Source organism: Coptis chinensis, chromosome 3 (assembly GCF_015680905.1).
Source record: "Coptis chinensis isolate HL-2020 chromosome 3, ASM1568090v1, whole genome shotgun sequence".
In the NCBI taxonomy this organism is placed as follows: domain Eukaryota; kingdom Viridiplantae; phylum Streptophyta; class Magnoliopsida; order Ranunculales; family Ranunculaceae; genus Coptis; species Coptis chinensis.
In genome coordinates, this window is record NC_141458.1 from 101763579 (window position 1) to 101789786 (window position 26208).

General features: G+C 41.3%; 1 protein-coding gene and 1 long non-coding RNA gene across 2 annotated transcripts; one reads left to right on the forward strand and one right to left on the reverse strand.

Annotated features, from left to right (window-relative positions):
- Window positions 1-1687: 1687 nt before the first annotated feature.
- On the forward strand, window positions 1688-2762 carry LOC147512252 (adenylate isopentenyltransferase 3, chloroplastic-like). The gene has a single exon (XM_086599457.1). The coding sequence runs from the start codon at window positions 1859-1861 to the stop codon at window positions 2708-2710; it is 852 nt and encodes a 283-aa protein (XP_086455583.1). The 5' UTR covers window positions 1688-1858; the 3' UTR covers window positions 2711-2762.
- A 17898-nt stretch (window positions 2763-20660) lies between these two features.
- Window positions 20661-21645, reverse strand: LOC147512253 (uncharacterized). Its single transcript, XR_015214856.1, has 2 exons — window positions 20995-21645; window positions 20661-20903 (listed from the first exon to the last, which is right to left on the reverse strand). It is a non-coding gene; the product is annotated as an uncharacterized LOC147512253 (long non-coding RNA).
- Window positions 21646-26208: the final 4563 nt, after the last annotated feature.

The following is a 26208-nucleotide window of genomic DNA, read 5'->3' on the forward strand; positions in this document are numbered from 1 at the left end:
CACTTGCCTGATTCGGCCCAAGCCCAAACAAAACTCACTGTTCACCTTCTTCTTCCTCACAGCACCTCTCCTCCACCTCCAGCCACCACCGGCCATCCAACAAGACTAGTTGGTTCGGCCCAAACAACAATATGAATGGTTCGGCCCAATCTCAAACCCAACCAAGGGTCGTCTCCCCTCACTCAAATTTCGCAGCTCTCCACCGATCAGCCACCACCAATTCCCATCCACCCACACTTCCAACCTAACCGAAATTAACCTAAATCAAAACCCCTACTACTTTAATTAACACAAAAACTCAACTCATTGATTTACCAATTCCTCCATCAAAACTGGATCGATATTTCGACCTCCATTAACGCCTGTTCCAAAGCTTCAACCTCACACTCTCCAACACCAAATCCATCATCAACAATCAACATCAAACCAACAGTATAATATCACAACAAAATTCAAACAAAACAAATCATCCAAACAAAACAAAACAGGACGATTTGGTTCTTTTGGTGAAAATGCGAAAACGCGTAGCCAATACATAAATTGACAAATTTGTTTACAACAACCATAATTGATTTATTACCCTCGTTTTATCACTGGATATGGACAAGTTTTCCGGAGACAGACGGTTCTTCAAACGATAGTCAAGATGTATACGCAGTTAACACTAAATAGTATACAATATAAAAGAGAATCTTACAACAGTATGTGAACAATAAAAATCATATTTTTTCCATCCTCATGCAATCTACAGTAAAAGATAACTTTATAAAAACATAATATATCTACTCACCCGTAGTACGCTCCGACTATCAACTAGCTATCAGAAAAATCTTCTTTTTCTTCTTTCAGTAAAACTTTTTTTTTTTTTCTCTGTATAAAATTCTCTGTGTTTTTCTCCAAAAAAAAACAAGGATGAAAGTTATTTATTTACCTACGCGGCTTTTATCCTTAACTAATAGTTATCATATATTTTGTTTTAGCTATTATTATTATTATTATACTAGGTAAAAAAATAAAAGAAAAAGACGGGGTGTTATACATAGCCACTGAAGTGCACTCACTCTCTTCGTATAAGAGCCATACTGTTATTTTACATTATTACCACTTTGATTTCTAGTTTTTTGGCTCAAACATGCTGAAATATAAATGTCTAATTCAAGCTGCCACATGTTTTTATTTTTACTTTTTGAAGGAACTGGACTTTAAGTCAAAGCGACATAAAAGAAGAAAAATTCATTAAGTCCGACTAGTTAATTACTCCTTATCAGATACCGTTCTGCTTATCTCGATATAAAATCAATGGTCCCTGGTCCCCAGTTAATTAGCCAGAGAGGTCCTTAAAGAGTTAAAGGAGTTTAAATTTAGAGAATTGTTGTAACTTGTAACAGATCACCACAAAAAACAGCTTTCAAAATTGGTTTACAAAATGACTGTGGACCATTCGTATGTTTGGTTTGAAATTGCAAAAATAGGCTAACTGATTTTTTTCGTTGGAGACTGTCTATAAGGGCCAGTGGGAATGCACGCCCTCCCGACGTGTTCCTGATTACATTACATAACGTTTTACAAGTGCATCAGATAAAGAAGTTCAACTATAAGCGCCAGAGAAATTTTAAAAAAGTGCGTGAAGTTTTATTTATGTATCTTTGTTTCATGTGGTTTTCCGTTGCAGGAAAAATGTCCCCAAGTAGTTTTCTATCTTTGAATTTATCTAGATTTTTTTTTTTTTTTTATATCTTTGATATAAGTACCTTTACGATTATCATATATAGCATTTTTGTAAATTGTTCTTATCTTAACAAGCATAATCAAATTATATGGCAGATTTTTTCTTAAAGTGTGGTAGAGTTCGATCAACATGGACACATGCAACGGACCACAGAACAAAAAACAGGTACTGTTCATCATTGGCGCAACTGGAACTGGTAAATCAAAGCTTTCTATCTACCTAGCAACGCATTTCCCAGCTGAAATTGTGAATTCCGATAAAATGCAAGTCTATCGGGGACTTGACGTTGTCACAAATAAGGTCCCTGAAGAAGAGCAATGTGGAGTCCCGCACCATCTCATAGGGATGTTAGACCCTAATGCGGATTTCAAGGTGGCTGATTTTTGTTTCCTAGCTTCAGAAACTATTGAGTCAATCTTGGAACGTGATCGACTACCAATTATTGTAGGGGGTTCTAACACATATATAGAAGCATTGGTGGATGCTGAAAGTTTTGAGTTCCGTTCCAAGTATGATTGTTGTTTCATTTGGATGGACGTGTCGTTGGAGGTTTTGGACGCATATGTCTCAAAGCGGGTTGATCAAATGGTGCATGCTGGATTAGTCAACGAGGTGAAAAATATGTTTGAACCAGAGGCAGACTATAATAGTGGCATTAGACGTTCAATTGGCGTCCCAGAGATGGATCGGTACATTAGATTGGAGTCTACTGCTGATGAAGAAACTCGCAAAGAGCTACTAAAGGCGGCGATTGATGAGACGAAGAGCAATACATATAAGCTTGCATGCCGTCAGTACAAAAAGATCCAACGTCTACAGAACCTACCTTGGTGGAACGTACACCGCATTGATGCTACCAATGTGTTTCTTAAGGAAGGAAGAGAAGCCGCTGAGTTGTGGGAGTTGCTTGTGGGGAAGCCAAGCATCGAAATAGTGGAGAAATTTCTTTATGGCTGCAATGTATGTATAGCTTCTGCATGAAATAGTTAGAACCAAGCAAAGGTTATCAAGAATAATGAGAAAAGGAAGTCTTCTTCCGTCATATACAAATATACAATATATGTTGTATACACGAGAAATTGCAAAACAATATAGTGTTTGTTGAATTAAATAGCTAAGCGAAAATATGATGATAACAGCTGAGACATACGAGAAGATTTAAACCTTGACTATGTAATTCAGTAGTGACTGGACTGCTGGAGGTTAAGAGAGGTTATGGTAGATTTATTTTCTACACAAGCTTATTAGCTTATATACACACACGTTGTAATTCAGTAATTGTAGGCTACCTGTCACACCCCAAATTTTCAGAAAATTTAAAATAGGGAATTATCCACACCCTATTCCATCTTCTGAAAATCCAGGATGAAACGAAACCCTAATAACCCATTATCAACCACGATATTAAAATATAAGTTCAAATTTAAAACCAAAAGGAACAATCCTTCAATCACATTACTAAACTACAAAGAAACTAACCAACTTTATTACATCTGTCTCAAAACAAAACCGTACACTTAAGAAAAACTTAAACCAGAAGACTCCAAGAGCAAATCCAAATCAAACGTCTTCATCCACTGCATTCTACCATTTATGTTTCTAATAACACACCCACGTTGCAAAACAAAGCGAACACGGGTTAGCAAATTGAATTTGTTGGTATGAGTAAGACTAAATATAAAAACAATATGTTCAATATTTCAAATAAATGAATATACTATTACAATCATTTCAACTTGGAAGACAAGTTAGTTCTGTTTTCTCAAAACGGCATGTAGTTTCTTCCCAAGTAAGATTTTACCCCCAATATACAATTTCAAGAATCTCATATAACAGTACTAATCATTTTTACTTTCCAAAATAACTCACAACATAAATACCACTTACATTCCACTTAGTAAATGCACATATGATAACCTAATTAAATATGAGTTTGATACACCTTACCTTTAAGCCAACACGTCGTCTTTGGGTAGGATATTTACGTCCCTGCATAAAAGATTAATAGATTCTACCCTCCTGCAAAACAGAGTTAGACATTACAATAAAATGATTTATCTCAGTCAGTCAAATTTCCATTTTTAATCAAACCTCATATAAGACATTTAAGTCTAATTTATACAATTTGGTTCGTCCTGCATATTCAGGGAATACCACTTATTATAATACCTATATCAAGGGTAGTCATTCACATGACATCATTACGTCATAAAGTTTATATATGCATGCATAACCATAGATCTTAGACTATCACAAGTCATTAATATTTTTGTAATAACATATCAAGTTATAGTCATTTCACAATCACATAAAAGATCACCAGCATTCACTAATATTATTCACAGTCACACTTCACATCCATAACATCACACAAATTCACATACTTTTAGTTCATTCAATTCCACAATGCATCTTGTTTATTAATCACTTATTTACTAACCTCACCTTTAGTTCCTACTCTACGATTTGCACATTACACATTTGTCAAATCACACATACCTGTGTGCCTCTCTCACACCGAGTACCACTATAAGACATATGTCCCAAGTGGGAATATCGCCTCTAGGAACATATTTACATCTTGCAAACTCGTAACTTGTGAGTCACAACCATCTTTGGGTTTCCCATGCGCATAATCATAGTCTCTTATGGGCATTCAATGTATATCTCAGGTCATTCATGGCACATTCAATGAATATCTTGGGTCATTCCCGCCACATTCGAGGAATACACATCATATACTAACAGGTCATTCATGGCACATTCAATGAATACCTTGGGTCATTCCCGCCACATTCAAGGAATACCCATTATAACTCTAACAGGTTATTCATGGCACATTCAATGAATACCTTGGGTCATTCCTGCCACATTCAAGGAATACCCATCATAACACTAACAGGTCATTCATAGCACATTCAATAAATACCTTCCTATCACATAACATCTCAAGTCATAATATATCATTACCAAATCCTGAGGCATGGAGAGTTCTAAAGGTGTGGTCGACTCGTTGAAAGTATTATTCTCAACTCACTTATCATTGTACTAGCATTAATCATGCACAACTATTGATCACACGTGTAGAAAGTTATTTTTACACATTAATGCAAATCAATCACACATTTAAATATCATTGAACGCAACACGAATGGTCATCAATCAAATACAATTCAAACAATCACAATCTCGCACACAATTACATACTAACATTATACACATATAGTTATCGCAAAAACTAATATATAATATAGTGGTTGCACCTGTACACAAGGCTACCTACGTATCCAATCTTTCAAGATTAGAATCAAGCCTTACGTAGCTCTTATCAGCCACATAGTCAAAATCAAAGTCCATCAGTGCCAATATATATTATTGCATAATACCACGCCAAATCTTTATTAGATAATGACAAACATGTTTATACAAGTTTCGATATTGGATTAGATAATGACAAACATGTTTATACAACATCCCATTATTGGATTGGTCCACCAAGTTCAATATTTAAAAAGTTCGAAAAGATTAAAACAAAAACCCTGCCATGACAACGAACTAAAATAGATCCACATAAAAACACTTAATATGATAATGGCCCAGCCCACACAAAGTTAAGAACCGCCCTATAACTAGACCAAGCCTAACTAGAACAGATTCAGCCCAAAAACAAACTCTAACCAAAGCCCATCTAAATTAATAGAATCCGGTCCACTTAAAAAAGGACCCAGCCCACAAAAATAATAGAAACCAGCCCAATAACTCAAGGCCCAAAACCATAAACTAAATTTAAGCCCAAAAATTTATAACTTAAAAACAAACTCAAGCCCACAAGTTATATTTCGGCCCAAGCCCAACTAAAAGAAATTAAAGCCCTGGAGCACTAGATCGGAGTCTCTTTCTTCCTCAAACAGCTTACACCACCACCAAACCAGCAAACCCTAAGCACTAACCCACCGACCGCCACCACCAATCGGCCCAAAAATCATTCGAAATTGGTTAGGGTGAAAAACCCAATAACTTTAATTAATCAAAAATGCTAAAATCATCAACTGAAAAATCCTCCAAAAAAACATATCTAAACTTATACGTACAACACTTCTAAGTCAGTCACTAGCCAACGGTTTACCAAATACCAAATATCGTGCACATTGAAATATAGTATACAAAGTTGAACTGATGAGCCTGTTGGTGCTATGTTAATTCATTGTTATTGTCACAATCTGTTAACAAACTGCACGTGCACTTGGAGTATTAACTGGCATGAGTATAATCAACAAGTGATCCATACCAAAAATTTGGCAGTACTTCACAATTTGTTCGAGTTTTATAGGTAAAACTTATTAATGATTAGATGGTCTTAGATGACATCAATGATGTGATCTGTTTTGGATTCTTCATAACTATGGTTATATCATTTTGCTGAAACCATATATCTACCGGTAAATTATCACAACTCCACATTTCTCACATGTACAGTCTCACATGTACAGGTACGTTAGATACTTCAAGACAAAGGAAGTGGAATATAACCACTTCACACAATGCAATAAATTTCATACAGACTACAATGGGGAATATCTAACCATACCAATGAAACAAATAGATAAAAATGACAGTATATTCTGCATAACTATGAATAGATTTTCATCTCTTGTATCCAAACAAATTAACTTAAACCATTAACTAACTAATGAAATCATTTGGTAATCCATTAAGATTTAAAACAAATAAAAATTAGACTACTCACAGGTTATACGCTCTATCGGTATCTCCAGCAAAAAGATTTTTTTCCCTCTATCAGTAAAACTCTTTTTTTTTTTCTTATTTTTATTTTTGTCTTTCTGTAAAAATTCTTTCTCTTTTCAAACTCGTATATTTATTTTTCATTTATTTTATTTTATTTTTGAAAACTACTGAATAGGGAATGAGGTTTATCCTCTTTATCTTATCTCTTTGTAATCTTTATCCTTTTTATTTTTATCTATTATTATTTTTATTTTTATTGTACTAGTAAATTATGAGAAAAATATACTGGTGTTATACTATACTACCTGACAAGATAAACATCAATATATGTTGAAATGAATGATTAAATCGATTATTAAGGTTTTGACAGATGACAGGTGACTGCTGGAGCAAACATGTATGGTGGCTAGATTTGTAACAAAAAGTAAAAGTTGGTATTTGTTTGTGTGCCAGGTCCCAATGCAATGAGGCCAAAATAGGCCATAGCCAAATAAAAAATATGAATGGTATAAGAATCCTTAAACATAATCAAGGGATTAGATTGGAATATATGAACTAAGATGAGCTGACAGCAAAGGGATGTACATGTACTGATGTACATACCTTATGTACCTAACGCGCAAATCTTCAAAGCTTCTTAGTTTTCTGTTTTGATCTGTCAAATGCCCTTTTAGTCGTAGATTCACATAGCACATGTAAAGGAGTATTTTGGTTTTCCTTAAGGTTTCGCAAAGGGAGAGAGAAAAGGGGGTTGAGATTTTCTGATGGGACCGAGTTCGCTAAGGAGCGAGCTGCCTACGTATCCTCTCTTTGTTTTTCTCTTCTAGGGGAAAGAAGAATCAGGTCCGACGTAGTTCCAGTTGGTGGTATTTATAGGCTTGTGGAAGTGTAAATCTTAGAGACACGTGCGTCTCTTGCCCACGTGTAAGGTGGATATTGTGAATGAGTGTTGGGCTGGTTGTAGTATAAGTCGTGTGCTGATTGGGAGTTGACGCGGTAGTCCCTATTTCCCGGTGGTGGGAAATACAAGTAAGATTTTGGTAATGATTACCCCTGGTGGTGACCTTATTTGAGGCGTTCTGTCTCTGGCCATGTGTTCGTACTAAGACATCCTTGTTCATACCACCTACATGAAAGGAGCTGCTCACAGATCGGCCTTGGAGGTCGATGTCCTGAGTTCACCTATGTTGCGCGCGTGTGTGTTCATAAGGGAGCTGCTCACAGGTCGGTCTTGGAGGTCGATGTCCTGAGTTCGCTTATGCTTCACGAGTGCGTGGTAACTTAATGAGGATATTACTCCCTTACACAGCCCCCTCTCAGTAGAGTGTTTATGTCGCAGGAAACGCTCTGCTGAGAGAAAAAGTGGAAGAACGTGTGGAGCATGAGCGAGCTGTGGTGGACGATCCGACTGGGATGGCGCAACTTTTGAATCATGCAGCATGATGATTTGGCGGGAAAGGGAAGTTGTGCCGTAATTCGCACGTGACAGAATCGTAGCAGTTGAGGAAGAAACGTGTCGCCGCGTTATACAGAACTGCTGAAAAGACAGTACCTTGGAACACGTGTGCGGGCTAGAGCTTAGGCTGTAATCATAACTTCTTGGTAACTGAACGGGCTGTTTGTACAAAATCAAATTTGGGACAATCAAAAAGGTATTTCCTATTTCCTTCTTCCGCCAAAACGCAAGCTAGGGTTCCTCAAGTGAGTGCTTCTGCTGTTGTTACTTTTCCATTTTCAATTTGCTTTCCTCTCTTTCAAGTGCGATTTGTTAAGTAGGTAGGTCATTGTAAGGTTGTAGAAGCTTGAGTAATTGATAAAAAGGACTCGTTATAATGTCTGATTCTGATGATACTCGATCGGAAGAAGTTTGGGAGATATCATTAAGTTGCGGAGAGTATGAGGATGAAGAAGCGGTAAGTGTTGGCATTGAGGCTGAGTTGGATGAGGAAGCTAGGGTAGATGAGGGTAATACTCGATCTAGGTCAGAAGGTGGCGTGGCCAGTACGACAGGTCGAGGGGAGATGTCGTCATCAAGTGATTTGCCCCTTAAAATGGTAAACCGTCATGCTACAAACTCGTTTCCCGAACTGAGGGCAGTGTACGGGATCAATGTCCCCGACCTGGAGATATACGAACCACGGTTGAGTGAAAATGTACGTAGTGAGGAGTACAACCCACCGAATGGTAGAATAATCATCTGTGAGGGCCAGCTGAGAGTGCATATGCAAATACCATTCTCGAAACTGGTATGTGACTTCTTGGCCCATTGTTGGAAGTCTCCTTGTCAGCTCGTTGGTAACACCTGGCGATTGTTTAAGGTGTTTAACATGTTGAATGCGAGTGGGGAATACGATATAGGGGTATCCGACATAGTTGAGCATTATGTTGTGAGGCGATCTGGTAATTTGAACTTTAGCTTGCAAACGATGACGACGCGTTCTGCGGTGATCGATGGTGTAAGCAACGAGGCCTGGACAAAGAGGCCGTTACTGCTAGTTGGCAACTACTGTGCTAACAGGTGTAGGTTGCAAACTAGGATTTGTAATATATCCGGTGGGTAGGAATATTTTTCTTTTGTTGCTTTACTTAACGACTGATAGTTATTCTAATAGACCCATGTTTTTCTTTGTCTGTAGATTTTTCTGTGAAGAAGCGAACTGATCGTGGGGAGATAGAGAGGTTCGCACGGCTGACTCGTGAAGAAAAACAAGCGAAGTTGCCTGAGGTTGCTCATTTCTTTGTGGAAAGGGGTGGGCCTGCGATCCGGGAAAAAAGAAAAGCGCAAAAAGACTGAGCTCGAGGTCAGACAAGGCAAGAGGTGATGGAGTCGCGAACGAGTGACTTGGTAATGCGGGAAGATAGGCATCGGGCGCATGGCGGCGCGAGGCGACCTGCTAGAGGTGGTGCCTCAGGAGCTGGAGGATCGAGCTCCCGACCTGAAGGGGGTTCGATCGATGCTCCTGTAGAGTTGGAAACGGTGGTTTTCAACCCTCGTGCAAGGAGCAGGTCAGAAAAGAGGCTGCGTGACGCCTCTAAGCAAGACATTGTCCGAGTTGCGAAAGTAGCGCGGCACGCTCTTAGGGAAAGCTCCAGCGCAGGGGGCGGTTCTGATGGTGGCCCGGCTGGGGTTACGGTTTCTCGCCGGAGTCGGGCGCGACCCGAGTAGGTCATGGACTTGGCCACTTTTGGGGCGGGGTCTAGTACGTCTCGATGGGGGCGTGAACCCAGTCCGCTGGCGAAAGCGAAGGCTCCGCGCAAGGCGAATGGAAAAGCTATTGTGGTTGTTGACGACCTAGAGGGACAGTTTGTGTATCTGGATGAGCATGGGGCACAACGAACTGTGAAGCAAAGTGATTGTAGCTTCAGATTGAGTAAGGTATCGGCCTGTCTGTTAGAACAGATAGCTCTGGATGGCAACCGTAGGGAGCTGGATGAGAAAGGGCTGGCTGATAACCTGAGACGAATGGAAATTGCACAATGTTTGGTACGCGTGTTTGTCTTCTTTTGATGTAACTGTTCACTTATACACGTTGTTATGTTGTGGCTATTAATCATGTGTGTGTCTTTGCAGCTGGTAAGTGGGTTTCAGAAATTGAAAGAGATTGCTCAGTTCGCGGAGGCAGATAGAGAAGCTGTGGTGAAGCTATCTGAGGAACTGAAAAATGTTCAGGAGGCCTCAAAGATGGAACGCGAGGAACTGGAAGATCTGAAGAAAGCACATCAAGCTAAGTCCGCCAAGATCTTTGAAAGATCTTTGAAACGTAAGATCTGAGGCAAAAAGCTACTGGGAGTCAAGAGAATGTCCCGACAATGATCGTGGGAAATTGGTAGGTCAACGAAGTATGCCTTACACTGCAAGAAGGTTGCCCAGGACGCTACCAAGGCCTATGACGTTCTGGATGCAGACTTCGTTAAACTGGAGGTGGACTACAATGCTTTGAAGGCAGATCATGCACGCTGTACATCTCAGACTGTGGTAGAACAAGTGCAGGGAGATGCCAGCAGTGTGTTTGCGTCTTCAGTGATCCTTCCAGAAGCGGTGGTACCGCGAGTTGAGGCTGCTGCGTCTGATGTGCTAATGAGTTTGAACTTTGATGGACTGTCGGTTGTGGTTGATGGGAGAGATGCGGAAATTGATGAATCGCTCGTGCCTGGAGAATTAACTGTCGTGCCAAGAGAGGACGAGCTGTAAATTTGTTTTGTTTTGCTGTCAGCTTATAAGCTGTGATACAATAGAGCTGGTTTCCTGGGGTAACCTGTGCAGTTCGTCTTTTTATTTGTATGTACCAGTAGTGTGAGTGATCTGGTACCCTGTTCTGGTTTGGGGTAATCATGTGATGACGAATATTGTTTAGTCGGGTTGGATTTCCTGAGTAGTCTCAGCAACTCGGCTAACGAACTATGTTTCAAGCTTGTTAGAACAGGTCGTTGTTTGTTTGTATGCTACACTTGTTGTTTGTTTCCCTATTATGTGTGAGTCGCTTGCTTGATCATATTTGTGCGTGATTATACTGCATATAACAAAGCATGGCGGCTGCATTGCGGTGACAACTTCCCTGCAAATGACTGGTAAGCTTTCATGAGCGTCTTGTTGTTAAATTGTTTTCAGCGTTAGGGTGTTGCTTCAGAACGATGCCACCGGATCGCTGGACTCTGGTACGTGAAGTAGGCCGAATTGTGTTGTGTTCAGTGCCGCAAACGGCAGTGTTCCCTCGCGTGCGTGACACGTGTAGGAAAACGAGCGGTTCAAGGAACATAATGATGGCGGGCAGATGGCGTTTGGCGTCTCAAGGTAATTATGAGGTGCTTAGGGAAAAGACGTTTCCTATTGAATAAAACTGCTCATCGAATACCAAAAAGGTATTTGCTCATCTTCTTGCCGGCTTATCTCTCTCTTCGCTCGCCCTTTCGGTTGCACTACCTTCGTTCTTTGCTCCTTCAGTAATGCGTTCATTCTCATCTGTGAATGTTATTCCGTTGAGAAGGGCTTGGATTAAAACTTTAGCTTATGTGACAGCATCTTTGTTTCTAGGTTTTATCATGGCAAGATGTCGCCCATTCGTAAGAGGAGAAGGAAGTGTGAGGGAAATGTCGCCTCTGATAATGGAGGAGATGGAGTTTGATCCTCATGTGCACAGTGATTGTGGTAAGAGAAAAGATGTTGCTGTAGAAGCCAAGGGTCATAAACGACCTAGGAGAGCTGGTCGTCCGGCTGGCGGCATTGTTTTTAGGTCGCCCCAGCAAGCAGGCGACACTGATCGTCAGGCTGCGGAGCGGAGCGACCTGAGGCAAGGTCGCCAAGTCGCTGGTGAGAGTTCGTCCCCGCGATGTGGGGATGTGGGGAGCGAATTCTACTACATGGGGAAGACGGGGAAGAAGCGTATGGTGAAACGCTTAGACTATAGCTTCCACTCGGCGCCCATAGCGATTAGCGTTCTAAAGGGGATTGTGCTGGATGGTGACAAGGCAGAGGTGAAAGATGAGGACATGGAGACGCTGTTGGGGACGATGGACATGGCCGCTTGTTTGGTGAGTTCATGACACACTAGGTTGTTATGTCGGTTTCCAAGGCAATCTGATTCTTTAACTTCGTTCGTGCAGTTTCTTGCAGGATATGATAAGTTGAAAGATGTTGTACAAAACACCGAGACTGATGATAACCCTCACGTCGAGCTAGGGTGTATGCGACCTACGTGGGGGGCTGACAAGAGGAAGCTGGAAGTGATGACTACCAAGTACCAGAATGTTGCTGCTGAGAATGTTGTGTTAGTGACTGACGTGACTGAGCTAGAAAGGAAATTAGCTGTAGTAACTGCTTATGCTAAGAAATGCTAGAAGGTGGCGCCAAGCAAAAGCCGCGGATATGATACTAAAGCCATGTAAAGCCTCTACCCCTCGGGCCGGAAGTATGACCTCAAGAAAGCGACTATCAGAAGCAGGAACACGGGCAGGGAATGCGTGATGTGATCTTTGATCTGCACGCCGCTTCTACTACTAGCACCGAAAGATAAGCATGTCGTAACTGATATTTGATGATGTGATCTACCTTTGTCTCTGTCAGCAAGAAGTTGTAAGTGTTGTTTATGTTCTCCTCTCTTATATGAGAGTTAACAATAGAGCTGTGTCTTCAGGCTTGCCTGAGCAGTTCGCCCTTTTAGTTCAGAGAACTGGTTTCCACGGAAGTGACAGTTCAATACTTTGTTAATTTTGTAGTAGACACCGATTTGGATTTTCTGGGTAATCCCAGCAGATCGGTGGATGTAGTTGTTGTGGCGATTGGTCATATATTGTTACTGGTTATGCTCCGAATGCATGATGCTGCTTACTTGTGTGTAGCTAGCGTCCTGCTTATTATGCATGTGGCTTGCAATAACTGAGGAGCTTGAAAGTTAGTTTAGAAACATGATCTACTTGTGTTTAGCGCTGTCTTTCTTGTTTATCATGTTATAAGAGCAGAGATGTTAGGAGTATGCTAGATGCCCTGAGTCTAGGACTGAGAGTTCTTCCTTAAGCCTATACCGAAGTTTTTAAAGTAAGATTAAAAAATGCTCTAGTCGGGGCCGCGTGTGGGCAGTATAAAGCGTGAAAGCACATGGAGAACGCTTTCGTATAGTCGACTCTAGGAGTATAGGATCATCGACGAACGATGCTCTAGGGGTTTGTAGAGTCTGCGACCTCCAGAGAGATGTCTGCACGCGGAGAGCGTTCTCATTTAGTCGATCCTAGAAATATAGGTCCTCAACGTGACAAGAATGGGATAGGCTATGGAGCCTGTAAGCTCCATAGAGTTGTCTGCTCGCGGAGAGCGTTCTCGTTTAGTCGATCCTAGAAATATAGGTCCTCGACGTGACAAGAATTGGATAGGCTATGTAGCCTGTAAGCTCCGAGTCGCGCTTTCATGAGGAGCGTTCTTGTTTAGTCGATCCTAGAAATATAGGTCCTCGACGTGACAAGAATTGGAGAGGCTATGTAGCCTGTAAGCTCCAGAGAGTTGTCTGCTCGCGGAGAGCGTTCTCGTTTAGTCGATCCTAGAAATATAGGTCCTCGACGTGACAAGAATTGGAGAGGCTATGTAGCCTGTAAGCTCCAGAGAGCAGTCTGCTCGTGGAGAGCGTTCTCGTTTAGTCGATCTTAGAAATATAGGTCCTCGACGTGACAAGAATTGGAGAGGATATGTAGCCTGTAAGCTCCAGAGAGCTATCTGCTCGCGGAGAGCGTTCTCGTTTAGTCGATCCTAAAAATATAGGTCCTCGACGTGACAAGAATTGGAGAGGCTATGTAGCCTGTAAGCTCTAGAGAGCAGTATGCTCGCGGAGAGCGTTCTCGTTTAGTCGATCCTAGAAATATAGGTCCTCGACGTGACAAGAATTGGAGAGGCTATGTAGCCTGTAAGCTCCAGAGAGCTGTCTACTCGCGGAGAGCGTTTTCGTTTATGAGAGCGTATGGCGCGCTAAGCGTGTTGGATCAGGGAAGTATGCTGGTCGTGCATCTGATGCGAGCTGTAGAACTTTTTGATGCCAGTAAATGGAATACCTTATACTAGGTAACATAAAAATTTAACCTTAAACTTACAGTGCTTGAAAAACAGAATATACAACAACAATGGTTTTATTGATAAAATCTTTTCAGCAGATAAGTATTCCATGGGCGAGGTAACAATTTCCCTTCTTGAGTTTTTATCCAGTATGCTCCATTGCCTACAACGCGTTCTACGATGTATGGGCCTTCCCAAGTAGGGGCTAGCTTGGAGTCGTCTTGCATCTTTTTTAGTACTAGATCGCCAGGCTGGAAAGATCGAGGATGCACTCGTTTATTGTAGGAGTTCTTCAGGGTTTGCTGATAAGATGCGACTCTGATGGCGGCTAAGTCACGCCGTTTTTCGAGCAAATCGACCTCTCGTGCTAAGACAGAATCATTGTGTCCTGTCTTAACGAGCTTAGACCGAGTCGTAGTGACTGTCAGCTCGGTGGGAATGACAGCTTCTGTGCCATAACACAAGAAGAATGGAGATTCGCCTGTACTGGACCGCGCTGTGGTGCGATGAGCCCACAAGATGTTCTCCAACTGGTTCGGCCATTGGCTCTTGTTCTTTTCAATCTTTTTCTTCAAATTTTCTAAGATAGCCTTGTTGCTGGCTTCTGCTTGACCATTACTCTGAGCGTACTGTGGAGTAGAAAATGCATGAACTATCTTCCACTTTGCTAGAAAGTCTTTAACTGTTCTGCCTTTGAATTGGGGTCCATTGTCCATCACTAGTGTATGTGGCAAACCAAATCTGGTGATGATGTGAGTCCAGATGAAGTTTCAGACATGTGATTCTTTGACATGTGCTAAAGGAATGACCTCGACCCACTTAGTGAAATAGTCTGTTGCAGCTAAGACGAATCGAAAACCAGTGCTCTTCTGGGGGACAAATGGTCCCATGATGTCCATACCCCACATGTGAAATGGCCATGGGCTTGCTATATTGATCAGCTCGCGTGCGGGCTAAATGATGTTGTGGCCGAATGTTTGACATTTTAAGCACTTGAGGACGTATGCGTTGGCATCGATCTGCATACGGGGCCAAAAGTAGCCTTGGGAAATTGCCTTGTGGGCTAAAGAGCGACCTCCGGCATGGTTTCCACATTCTCCCTCATGAATTTCGGCAAATATCAATTGGCCCTGCTCTGGAGTAATACATCGCAAGTGCGGTCCACCAGCAGATTTTCTAAACAACTTATTGTGCAACACGCAATAACGACGTGCTTGATATTGGATTTGTCTGGCTTTGGCATGCTCTGCAGGGAGCGTGCCCTGGTGGATGTAGTCCATGATGGGTTGCATCCAGGTCTGGCTCAACTGATCTTCGGAGAGAGGGAACAGATCGGCTATAACTAGGGCATGCTCGACCTGGTATGCAGGTCGGTTGACTACCTCAATGAGGAGTTGTTGTGGAACGCAACTCGGTGTTTGAGTGGCTAGGTAAGCTAGGCTGTCTGCATAACGGTTCTCATCACGCAAAAAATGATGTACGGTAGATTTTTTAAAAAAAGGCAACAAATGATGAACGACCTGAAGATACTTCGAAAGGTTACCTTCCTGAGTAGTGTACTCTTTAGCAATCTGGCGAACGACCAATTGCGAGTCACTAAAGACTTGAAGTTCTTGCACACCGAGCTGTAGCGCCATACGAAGGCCCATGATCAACGCTTCGTATTCTGCCTCGTTGTTGGAAGATGCGAAGTCGAGTTGAACTGATTTTTCAACCATAATTCCTTCGGGGGACACTAAGACGACCCCGATGCCACTCCTTCCGGGTTGCTAGAACCATCTACAAAGAGAGACCAGATTGGTTTGACACGCTCCTTGGCATCTGCGAGCTCCATCTCTGGTTCCCAGTGTGGGTCCTGAGCAGGGAAATCTGCTAGGAAATCGGCGACGACTTGACCTTTTTGAGAGGTGCGAGATACAAACTCCATGTGGTGTTCACCGAGCTCCTCGGCCCATACTGCCATACGAGTAGTCTTGTTTTCTTTATGGAGAATTTTCTTCAACGGGAGGTCGGTCAGTACTTTGATCGGATGTGCTTGAAAGTACGGCCTGAATTTTCTTGCCGAATACACCAAAGCAAGTACAGCTCTTTCAAGGAAAGAATAATTCGTCTCAGCTGGCATGAGCGTCTTACTTGTGAAGTAGATCGGCTTTTCTGAGTTGTTTCTTCTTTGAAGAGAACTGAGCTGATGGCGAAGTCTGATATTGCCAGGTATAACCCCAGTATTTCTCCATCTACTGGCTTGGCTAAGACAGGAGGTGTGGTGAGGTAGTCTTTAAGAGTGGCGAATGCTTGGTGGCATTGATCGGTCCATGAGAACTGCTCGCCTTTTTTGAGTAGTTGTAAGAACGGGCGACATTTGTCTGACGCCCTGGATATGAAACGGTTAAGTGCAACGACCATGCCTGACAACTTCTGTATCTGCTTCTTTGTCTGTGGATCAGGCATGTCTAAGAACGCTCGGATTTGGTCTGGGTTTGCTTCGATTCCGCGCTGTGAGACCTGATATCCAAGAAATTTACCAGGGGATGCTCCAAAGAGGCATTTATCTGGGTTCAACTTCATTCGAGTGCAGCACAACTGGGAGAACGCTTGCTCAAGGTGAGTGATGTGGCCGCCTGCTTTCTTGCTTTTGACGACCATGTCATCGATGTAAACCTCCATGGTCTTACCTAACATGTCTTGGAACATGTCGGTTACTAGACGCTGATATGTCGCTCCGGCGTTCTTAAGGCCAAACGGGAGGACGTTGTAACAATAAATCCCTTGCTCGGTAGTGAGCGGTCTTCTCTTGATCTTCTTCGGCGAGTGGGATTTGGTTATAGCCGCTGTACGCGTCCATGAAGGAGAGAAGTTCATGCCCACAGGTCTGGTCGACAAGTCGGTCAATACGAGGTAGGGGAAAACTATCTTTCGGGGTTTCCTGATTGACATTTGTAAAATCGACACAGAGGTATACTGTGCCATTCTTTTTGGGGACGGCAACGATGTTCGCGATCCAGTCTGGATAGTCGACCTTTCTGATGAAACCGACCTGTTTGAGTTTGTCGACCTCGTCGTTAATGGCTTGTTGAAACCGCAGGGATAAGCGGCGAGGTCGTTGGCGAACTGGTCTAGCACCGGGGTTTACATTTAATCGATGACATGCTACGTTGGGATCTATTCCAGGTACATCGATGTACGACCAAGCAAAAACATCTTTATTCATGGCCAAAAAGTTTACAAGTTGGGCCTTGAGTGTAGGGTCAAGGTTAGCCCCTACATATACAAACTTGGGATCATCATCAGTTCCTAAGTTCACCCGCTCTCTGTCGACCTGTTGAGGTGCTGGCTTGGGTGGCGACGCTTCTTCGTGTGGTGACACTTCAGCGACCTGAGGGAGAGTGAACTTACTCGCCCGAACTGGACCGGTATCTGTGGTGACGAGAACAGGGACTGGAATGGCGTCTGTGGTCATGATAGCAGGGGCTGGAGTGACTGTCGGAATGGAGATTTGTTGTGCGACACATGGCGGTGAGGCTATTGGAATGCTAACTGGTGAGGTAACAATAGTGGAGGGGTCCTCTGGGGGCGTGACTACGGTATTGACACCAACTGACGCCACTTCTGGGATCCGTTCTGATGGAGCGACAATGGCTGGATTGACTTCTGGAGTGGATATAGACGACTACATCTTCTTACTGGAGCCCCCAGTGTGCTGCTTTGATTTGTTGGTTCTGACCTCGGCAATCAGATCTTTAGCCATGGTATAACTGGTGGGCTCGTTGCTTGTGTGGATTGGTCCACTATCAATCCTTCCTGCTGTCAAGATTTGGTTACAATGATATGCTTCTAGTTGATTGCTTCTCAGCTCCATCATTCCTCTGGGGCCTGGGAAACGGAGAACTTGATGCAATGTTGACGGTACAGCTCGCATTTGGTGGATCCATCGTCGTCCTAGTATGGCATTGTAGGACGACTTGATGTCTAGGACGCTGAAGCGTGTATTGCAGCTGACTTTGTCCTCTTTAGATCCTACTGATACTGGAAGGATGATATCACCGACAGGGTCGGCCCTGGAGCCATTGAACCCATAAAGGGGGGCAATCGGATCTATAAGAACTGACTTGGGTAAACTCATTTCTTGGATGGTGTGATAGAATAAAATGTTGCATGAACTTCCCGGGTCGATCAAGACGCGCTTTACTGTCCCAATCCATCGATCTTGGCGTGGGCGACCACCGTCGTTTTGAGGAAGACAGACCTTGTTGAGGTCGGCCTGCGTGAAAATGATATCTCCCGAATGGCGACTGAATCTGCGGAGGCGTCTTTGGGAAGTAAAATGATACACTTCCTGAAGGGCGCCGACACGACGTCTTTTCTCTCTGGATGAGGTGACAAAATCATCGGGGAAAGTAATCATGTGAATTGTTCGAGCATTGTCACAATCTGAGGAGTGTTGTTCTTCGCCGTGGCGAAATCGATCTCGGGGGCCCTCTACCGTGGGCGAAGCTTGAAAGTCTTGATGGTGACGGCGAGGTGGAGATCGACTGCGCACTCGGCGAGCCCTGAGCTTATGACGCAAATCACCGTCAAAAATGTTGGTGTACTGTTTAATATGACCAGCTTCGACAAGGTCTTGAAGATAGTGCTTAAGCCCCCAGCACGCATTGATTTCATGGCATTTTGCTTTGTGGAATGCACAGTATGGCTTGTCAGGTCGATCTATTGGCTGCCTCACATCTGGGCGGAAGTATGAGGCTTGCTGGATCTTGTCCAGTATGTAGCTAGGGGCGCGGTCAAGACAAAAATCTCTTCGTTGTTATCCTGGCGGGTACCTGCCTTTGGTGCCAGCGACCTGGATCGCTTTTTGGCACGCGGGGTATGATCAGAGATCGCTGCCACCTCCTAGTTCTCGGCTAAGCCACTGGACTTCAAACTTTCTTGCAGTTTGATATACTTGACGACCGGTATCTGGTTCGGACCGCGTTTAAAGCTTCTTTCATCAGTGATCTGGAGAGGTCGGTATTACGCACTCGACAGGCGTTAGAGAATGCCAGTGTGGCAAAAGACTCTTTCAATCCGCTTTCCATACATAACAGTTCGGCCTTGAACCGTCCTAAGAATTGGCGAATGGTTTCATCTTCCCTGAATGATAGCTGGAACAGCGAGTCAAGGTCTGCCTTCTTTCGTCTGTTGTGCACGTATTGGCTAGCAAACAGATCAGTAAGCTGCTCAAAGGTTTTAATAGAATCAGGTTCAAGAGAGAAGAACCAATCAAGTGCGCCATCCTTGAGACTGGCCAGAAATAGTCGACAGTGAAGATGATCAAACTCAGGAGAACTGTAGAGGGTCAGACTTTAAATGTACCGAGCCACATGCTGACCGGGGCATGTGCTGCCATCATACATGGGGAAGCGTGGCTGGATAAAATCTTGAGGAGAGGGTTTATTGAGAACCTCAGCACTGAACGGAGACGCGCGGTACGTCTTGAGCATCTTTTGAACAATTTGGGTCGCATCCTTTCGGACTGCACTCTGGCCTATTCTGTGTGATAACTCGTTAATCTGTTGATTAACCTTGTTGATGCCGTTTTCAGCAACGTTACCGACTGGTTGCTGTTGGTAATCGTCCACTTGGGCCCGTAGAGCAGCATTTTCTTGCCGGAGCAAGGAAATGCTCTCATTTGTTAAACCCAGCTGGTCTACAAGGTTTTGAACTTGAGCTTCGAGGCTGACCATGCTTCGTGGGCTTGAGAATTGTAGATTTTTGAGTTGGGTTAACGTGATTTCTCAAGTAATCGAAACCACAGACGGCGCCAATGTAAAGGGGTATTTTGGTTTTCCTTAAGGTTTCGCAAAGGGAGAGAGAAAAGGGGGTTGAGATTTTCTGATGGGACCGAGTTCGCTAAGGAGCGAGCTGCCTACATATCCTCTCTTTGTTTTTCTCTTCTAGGGGAAAGAGGAATCAGGTCCGACGTAGTTCCAGTAGGTGGTATTTATAGGCTTGTGGAAGTGTAAATCTTAGAGACACGTGCGTCTCTTGCCCACGTGTAAGGTGGAGATTGTGAATGAGTGTTGGGCTGGTTGTAGTATAAGTCGTGTGCTGATTGGGAGTTGACGCGGTAGTCCCTATTTCCCGGTGGTGGGAAGTACAAGTAAGATTTTGGTAATGATTACCCCTGGTGGTGACCTTATTTGAGGCGTTCTGTCTCTGGTCATGTGTTCGTACTGAGACATCATTGTTCGTACCACCTACATGAAAGGAGTTGCTCACAAATCGGCCTTGGAGGTCGATATCCTGAGTTCACCTATGCTGCGCGCGTGTGTGTTCATAAGGGAGCTGCTCACAGGTCGGTCTTGGAGGTCGATGTCCTGAGTTCGCTTGTGCTTCACGCGTGCGTGATAACTTAATGAGGATATTACTCCCCTACAGCACATATAAGTCTCGTATACATCAATGATCAATTATATATACTTATTACTCGCATTCCAAGAGTAAAGTATGAAGTTCTGGATATCAAACGAAAATGCCATTATGTTTAATGTTCTATTGTTCTATTGTTCTACACAATTGCCGCCAGTATTGATAAGGACAGCAGAAAGGAGATCAGCTACTTCCAGCCATCTCACTTGAATTTCACCACTATGTTGAGTTGACTGCAAGCTCTAGAAATGAACAACACTAGATCACAAAATGTTCATTCAAACAGTTACACACATACAGTGATACAGGGCAAGATGTCCCTCAAGGTTGAGGTTATTTCCAAAGCAGCTATCAAACCATCCTCTCCTACACCACCTCACCTTAGAAACTTCAAACTCTCCCTTGTAGATCAGTACGCTCCTCCAATTTACGTGTCTCTTGTTCTATTCTACTCTTCCGACAATGACAATGTCAAAACTGATAAGCGACCTGATCGGTTAAAAAAATCACTATCAGATACCTTAACACATTTCTACCCCTGAGGGGGAAGGATCAATGGCAATGAAGTTATCAATTGTACCGATGAGGGTGTTAACTTCTTTGAAGCGCGAGTTCATTGTGAGCTCTCCCATGTTCTGAACCATCCTATAGCCGAAGAGCTGGACAAATTACTTCCAAGAGATAACTTTTATGGATTAGGCTCAAAGCCATTATTATCCATTCAAGTCAACATCTTCGGCTGTGGAGGAATGGCACTTGGTGTGCAGGGACGGACCCACGGTATACTGAAGGTATTCAGTTGAATACCCTCAATTTGGGGGGAAAAAATTAAACATGTGACGAGTATTCAAACCTTTGCTATTTAGCTTCTATTTAAGCTAGCTTTGTTTGCTTGATTATTTAATCACTTATTTTATAAATCGTGTTTCTCTACATATTCAATTATATTGTCCACCCTACCATGCAACCAGTACATAATTATTTATTTGTATGATACACAAATGTAATATTGAACTTAGCATCTTTCTAAAACATTTCCTGCTTATATATACTGGTTGCATGGTAGGGTGGACAATATAATTGAATATGTAGAGAAACACGATTTATAAAATAAGTGATTAAATAATCAAGCAAACAAAGCTAGCTTAAATAGCAAACGTTGAATTAACATATACCAAGGTTGAATACAAGAATCATCCGGCAAGCAGAAGCTAAATAGCAAAGGTTTGAATACTCGTCACATGATATATATATATATATATATGGGGTGGCTACCTTGACAGCTTAAAATGACAGCCCATCTTAACAGCTCATCACGTCCATTCGATTATACCCGATCCAACGTCCAGATCTTGCACTAATTTCACAAAGCAAATACGAGAGGGTACAATAGTCATTTTATTTTTCTTTCACAAATTAGATTAGAAAATTGGATAAAAACTGACGCCTCTTTCTTCTTCCTCATCCTCTTTCTCTCTCCTCACTCTGAGGGACACCCACCACCAAGTTTTCGAGAAACCCACTACCACGTTTTTTTCATGAAAACTCTGCCTGAAACTCAATGGAACCGGTTAACCCACAATCAAATCTTAAGAATCAAAAGAAAATATAATTAAAGTTGAATCCTTGAAACCCAACTCAATCAAGTTTGAAGAACTCATTTGAAAATTGATTACCTCCTGCTCAACAATAGAATCAAAGAGATACAAAAACTCATCAAGATTCTCAACTCAACCATCCATATCTTTAATTCCTTCCAATGGTTTACATAAAAAAAGGTGTCATAACTATATAAGATATTTCTTTATCAATGATTCAATGGAAGTCAAAAAATTCACTTCAACAGATAACCGATCACCCACTTCATATTTATGAGGATAACTCCAAGGTAAATTAAACCCATCTCCAAATTGAAGAATTATACACAAATCAATACCCAACTATGAAATTTTATGCAGAGATGGCTTTTGTTATGAGGAAGAAGAATGGGGTCGTGGATTTTTTGTGGATCTATTTTTTTTTGTGTGAATAGAAAGTCAAATGACCATTGTACCCTCTCTTATTTGGGGTATGAACAATCACTGTTCATACCCCAATATGAGCTATGAACACTCATTGTTCATATGAACACTCATTGTTCATATGAACATTCATTGTTCATACATATTTGGGGTATGAACAATCAATGTTCATACCTCACTATATAAGCTGTGTACAACACTATATAACAGAGAAAGTTTATATACGACAATGTACAAGCTGTGCACGTGTGGAAGACTACCAAAATGGTTAGATCTAATCTCGACCGCCGATCTAAAATAAATTAGATGATCTAATCTCAACCGTTTACCAAAACAAAAATAAAGATGATATTATTATCGGGAAAAATCACTCCTCTCAACCGCAAAACAAGGGGGTATCTCAAATTAACCATTCTTTGTTCATACCACAGTCATGAGCTATGAACATTTTTGTTCATATCACAATTGAACTATGAGCGATGAGTGTTCATAGTCCATACCATGCGTATTATAAACAATCAATGTTTATAGTCATGAGCTATGAATATTCTTTGTGCATACTACAATTGGACTATGAACAATGATTGTTCATAAGATGCATAAATATGGACTATGAACACTCATTGTTCATAGCTATGTTCATAGCTCATATAGCTATGGACAATGAGTGTTCATAGCTACCGAACTATGAACAATCACTGTTCATAGTCCAATTGTGATATGAACAAAGAATGTTCATAGCCCATAATATGATTAACTCTTAATATCATTGTTCATAGTCCAATTGTAGTAACTCTTAATATGATTAACTCAAAACCAAAACTGAAAACTTTAATACAAACTACCAGCCTTTATATAGGCGAAATACCCTAATTTCCACAAAACTCAAAATTTTCCAAAAATGGAAAGTTTTGGGATAACCATATATTAAGAAACTACTAATCAAAATAGAATTAACCCAATTGACCAAATCGAAAACGGAATCTCCTATCAAAAGATATAGCAAAAACAAAATTTTCCTAAAACGGCAAAAACATGATTTTGAAGGCCTAAATGATGGATTTAGGGACTGAGAGGGTGGTGCCCACAACAAAACTGTGGGTTATGCTTATTTTGACATTTCCAATTAAATATGGGCACGTCCATGTCTTTCCGACTTTGTTACCCGCTTTTCCAGTTCATTGACGTATGTCAACTTCATTGACATACACATCATATGCCAACTTCATTGACATCATTGGCAAATCAGATAGATCGACTATGAACACTGAATGTTCATAGTCTAACAAGAGTATGAACATTCAATGTTCATAGTCCACTAGGAGTATGAACACTGAATGTTCATAGTCCAACAAGATAACATACCTTTTCCTATTTTTCACCATAGAAAACAAAACGCAAATAATCATTCTCCGTTTATTAATAATCCAACTTTTGACAACTTTATGTCACATGCTTTATTTGCTTTGCTGTACAGGCGGCAGTTTCTCTGAATAAAAAAAAAAATGGACTCATATATATATATATATAAACTATACATGGAGCATAGATTATTAATGTGTACCTTTTTTCGTGAAGAGAAAAATGAACATCACTCAAAGCAGTCCTGTTTAGCAATCAGGTGTGACATAGAGATGGTTTGGAAAACATCAAGAAACTTGTGAATAGAATCTTAAATTATAACACTAAAGAAGAAAAAAAGTGCAAAAAATACCCCATTTTGATAAAACATGGAGAAATAGTTGTTCATACTTGAGAAACAAAAAGAATCATCACAGATTTCCATTTTTAAATAAAAATTCACAAACAAAAATATAACAACTTACTCTGATTTAGGACCATAATTTATCCAAGCTAATTTAGCACAAGACTTCAATTTCGCCCAACGATTAAAAGGGTCTAAAAATCCAATGGCTCTTTTCAAAGCAGATTTGGTCCTTGTTTCTTCACCTCTTGGTCCACTGCATTTCCAATAACTAAAGAAGATATTATGAAAACAAGGATCAGTAGATTAACAACTATTCCATATTTGTTCATGACTCTGGCAATGGAATGAGGAATATAATAGTTTTACAGAGAAATCGACTCTGAAAACATGACTTCCGATGGTCGTAGAGTGGAGTATATACGTGGTGGCATGGTTCAAGCTCCAAGTGACACGTAACTGACCACGTATACTTGGGTTGGGCCGACACATAACATATTTTACTCTCATTTTGAACAAATAAGTTGATGGGATTTTTTCGCAGAAACGATAATGACAAATTTCGCTTTGCAAGAAACTGAGAAACGTACTACATATATGGGAAGATATGGTGGGTGAACAGAAAGTTTGGATCTAGCTCCAGTAAGAAATATACAGCAAACGCATTCATATGCACAAGGAGATAAACTCATTATAGTGCCTGGGATATAGGCGCATGCTGACAATATTGCACCAACTCATTTTTTGAATGATATGAACAAAGAATGTTTATAGCTCATGACTATGAACAATCATTGTTCATAGTCCAATTGTGATATGAACAAAGAATGTTCATTGCTCATGACTATGAACATAAATTGTTCATTGCTCATGACTATGAACATTGATTGTTCATAGTACAGTATGGACTATGAACAATCACTGTTCATAGTCCAATTGTGATAAAAACAAAGAATGTTCATAGCTCATGACTATGAACATTGATTGTTCATAGTACAGTATGGACTATGAACACTCATTGTTCATAGTCCAATTGTTCATAGCTCATACAATTGGGACAACAATTTTACTAATATAAGTTTGATGAAACAAAGACATTTCTCCTAATAACAAATGACGGTTTAAAAACAAATGACTTTTAATGGATTATAAAATAATCCATTAAAAAACAAGACAGTAAGAACATAACCAACGGTCCTTCCACACTCAACAAGCATGTCATTCCACACTCTTGTTTTCTAATTTTTCTGGACAATTTCTGGAGTCGTGCTTAGCAATCTTATTACAAGATTTACACATTCTTCCTGGATTCTCTAAGGCTTCCTCCCTGGGGCCTTTCATTCTCTCCGTTTTCTTCTTCCTCCCCTTCGTTTGAGAAATGTTGGGATTTAAAACCAAGAGCTGAAAAGAAGATTTAAGAGTTAAAATCAAATAGGATTTTTATCATTGCAAAGATAAAAAAAAAAAAAAAAAAAAAAAAAAAAAAAAACTAAATAAATTACCTGTGAGGTATCAACTATAGGCTCTTCAACTGGAGGTGCTTCATTATTCATTGCATCCGTTTTGTTGATAGTTTCCTTGAGCTCCGAAACTCCAATAGACATTTCACTCATCTTCTGAATAAAATATGCATATGTCTCAACACTAGTTGATGCATCATAAGCCAATTGAGTAGCAACCTTGATACAATGGGCAACTCTTAATGGCTCATGGTCTTCATGACCGACCACTAGTCCACCATCAAACACCGCTCAGATGTGTTTGCCTTTTAAGGCCCACCGTTTCAAAATAAAATGATCCGAATCTCTTCGATGTCATAACGCTAAAAAACTTTAAAATGTGAGCACAAAGTAATCCTTCGAACTGAAAATTCTTACATTCACAATTACCCTCCAAAGTTCCTCTATTAAAAGTCACTTTCCAAATTGAAGTTTGCTTAATGTCTCTTGTCTTCACCGTATAAATTCCTGTTCCATGTATATCTATCTCTTCTCCAACAATTCTATACTTCATCTTAGCCTTTTCTAAATGTTTCTTGAATTTATTGAAAGCACTAATGGTATAAACT

Bases quoted from the DNA above. Each gene is read 5' to 3' on its own strand.
- LOC147512252 (XM_086599457.1), top strand. From the start codon at position 1,859: ATGGACACATGCAACGGACCACAGAACAAAAAACAGGTACTGTTCATC.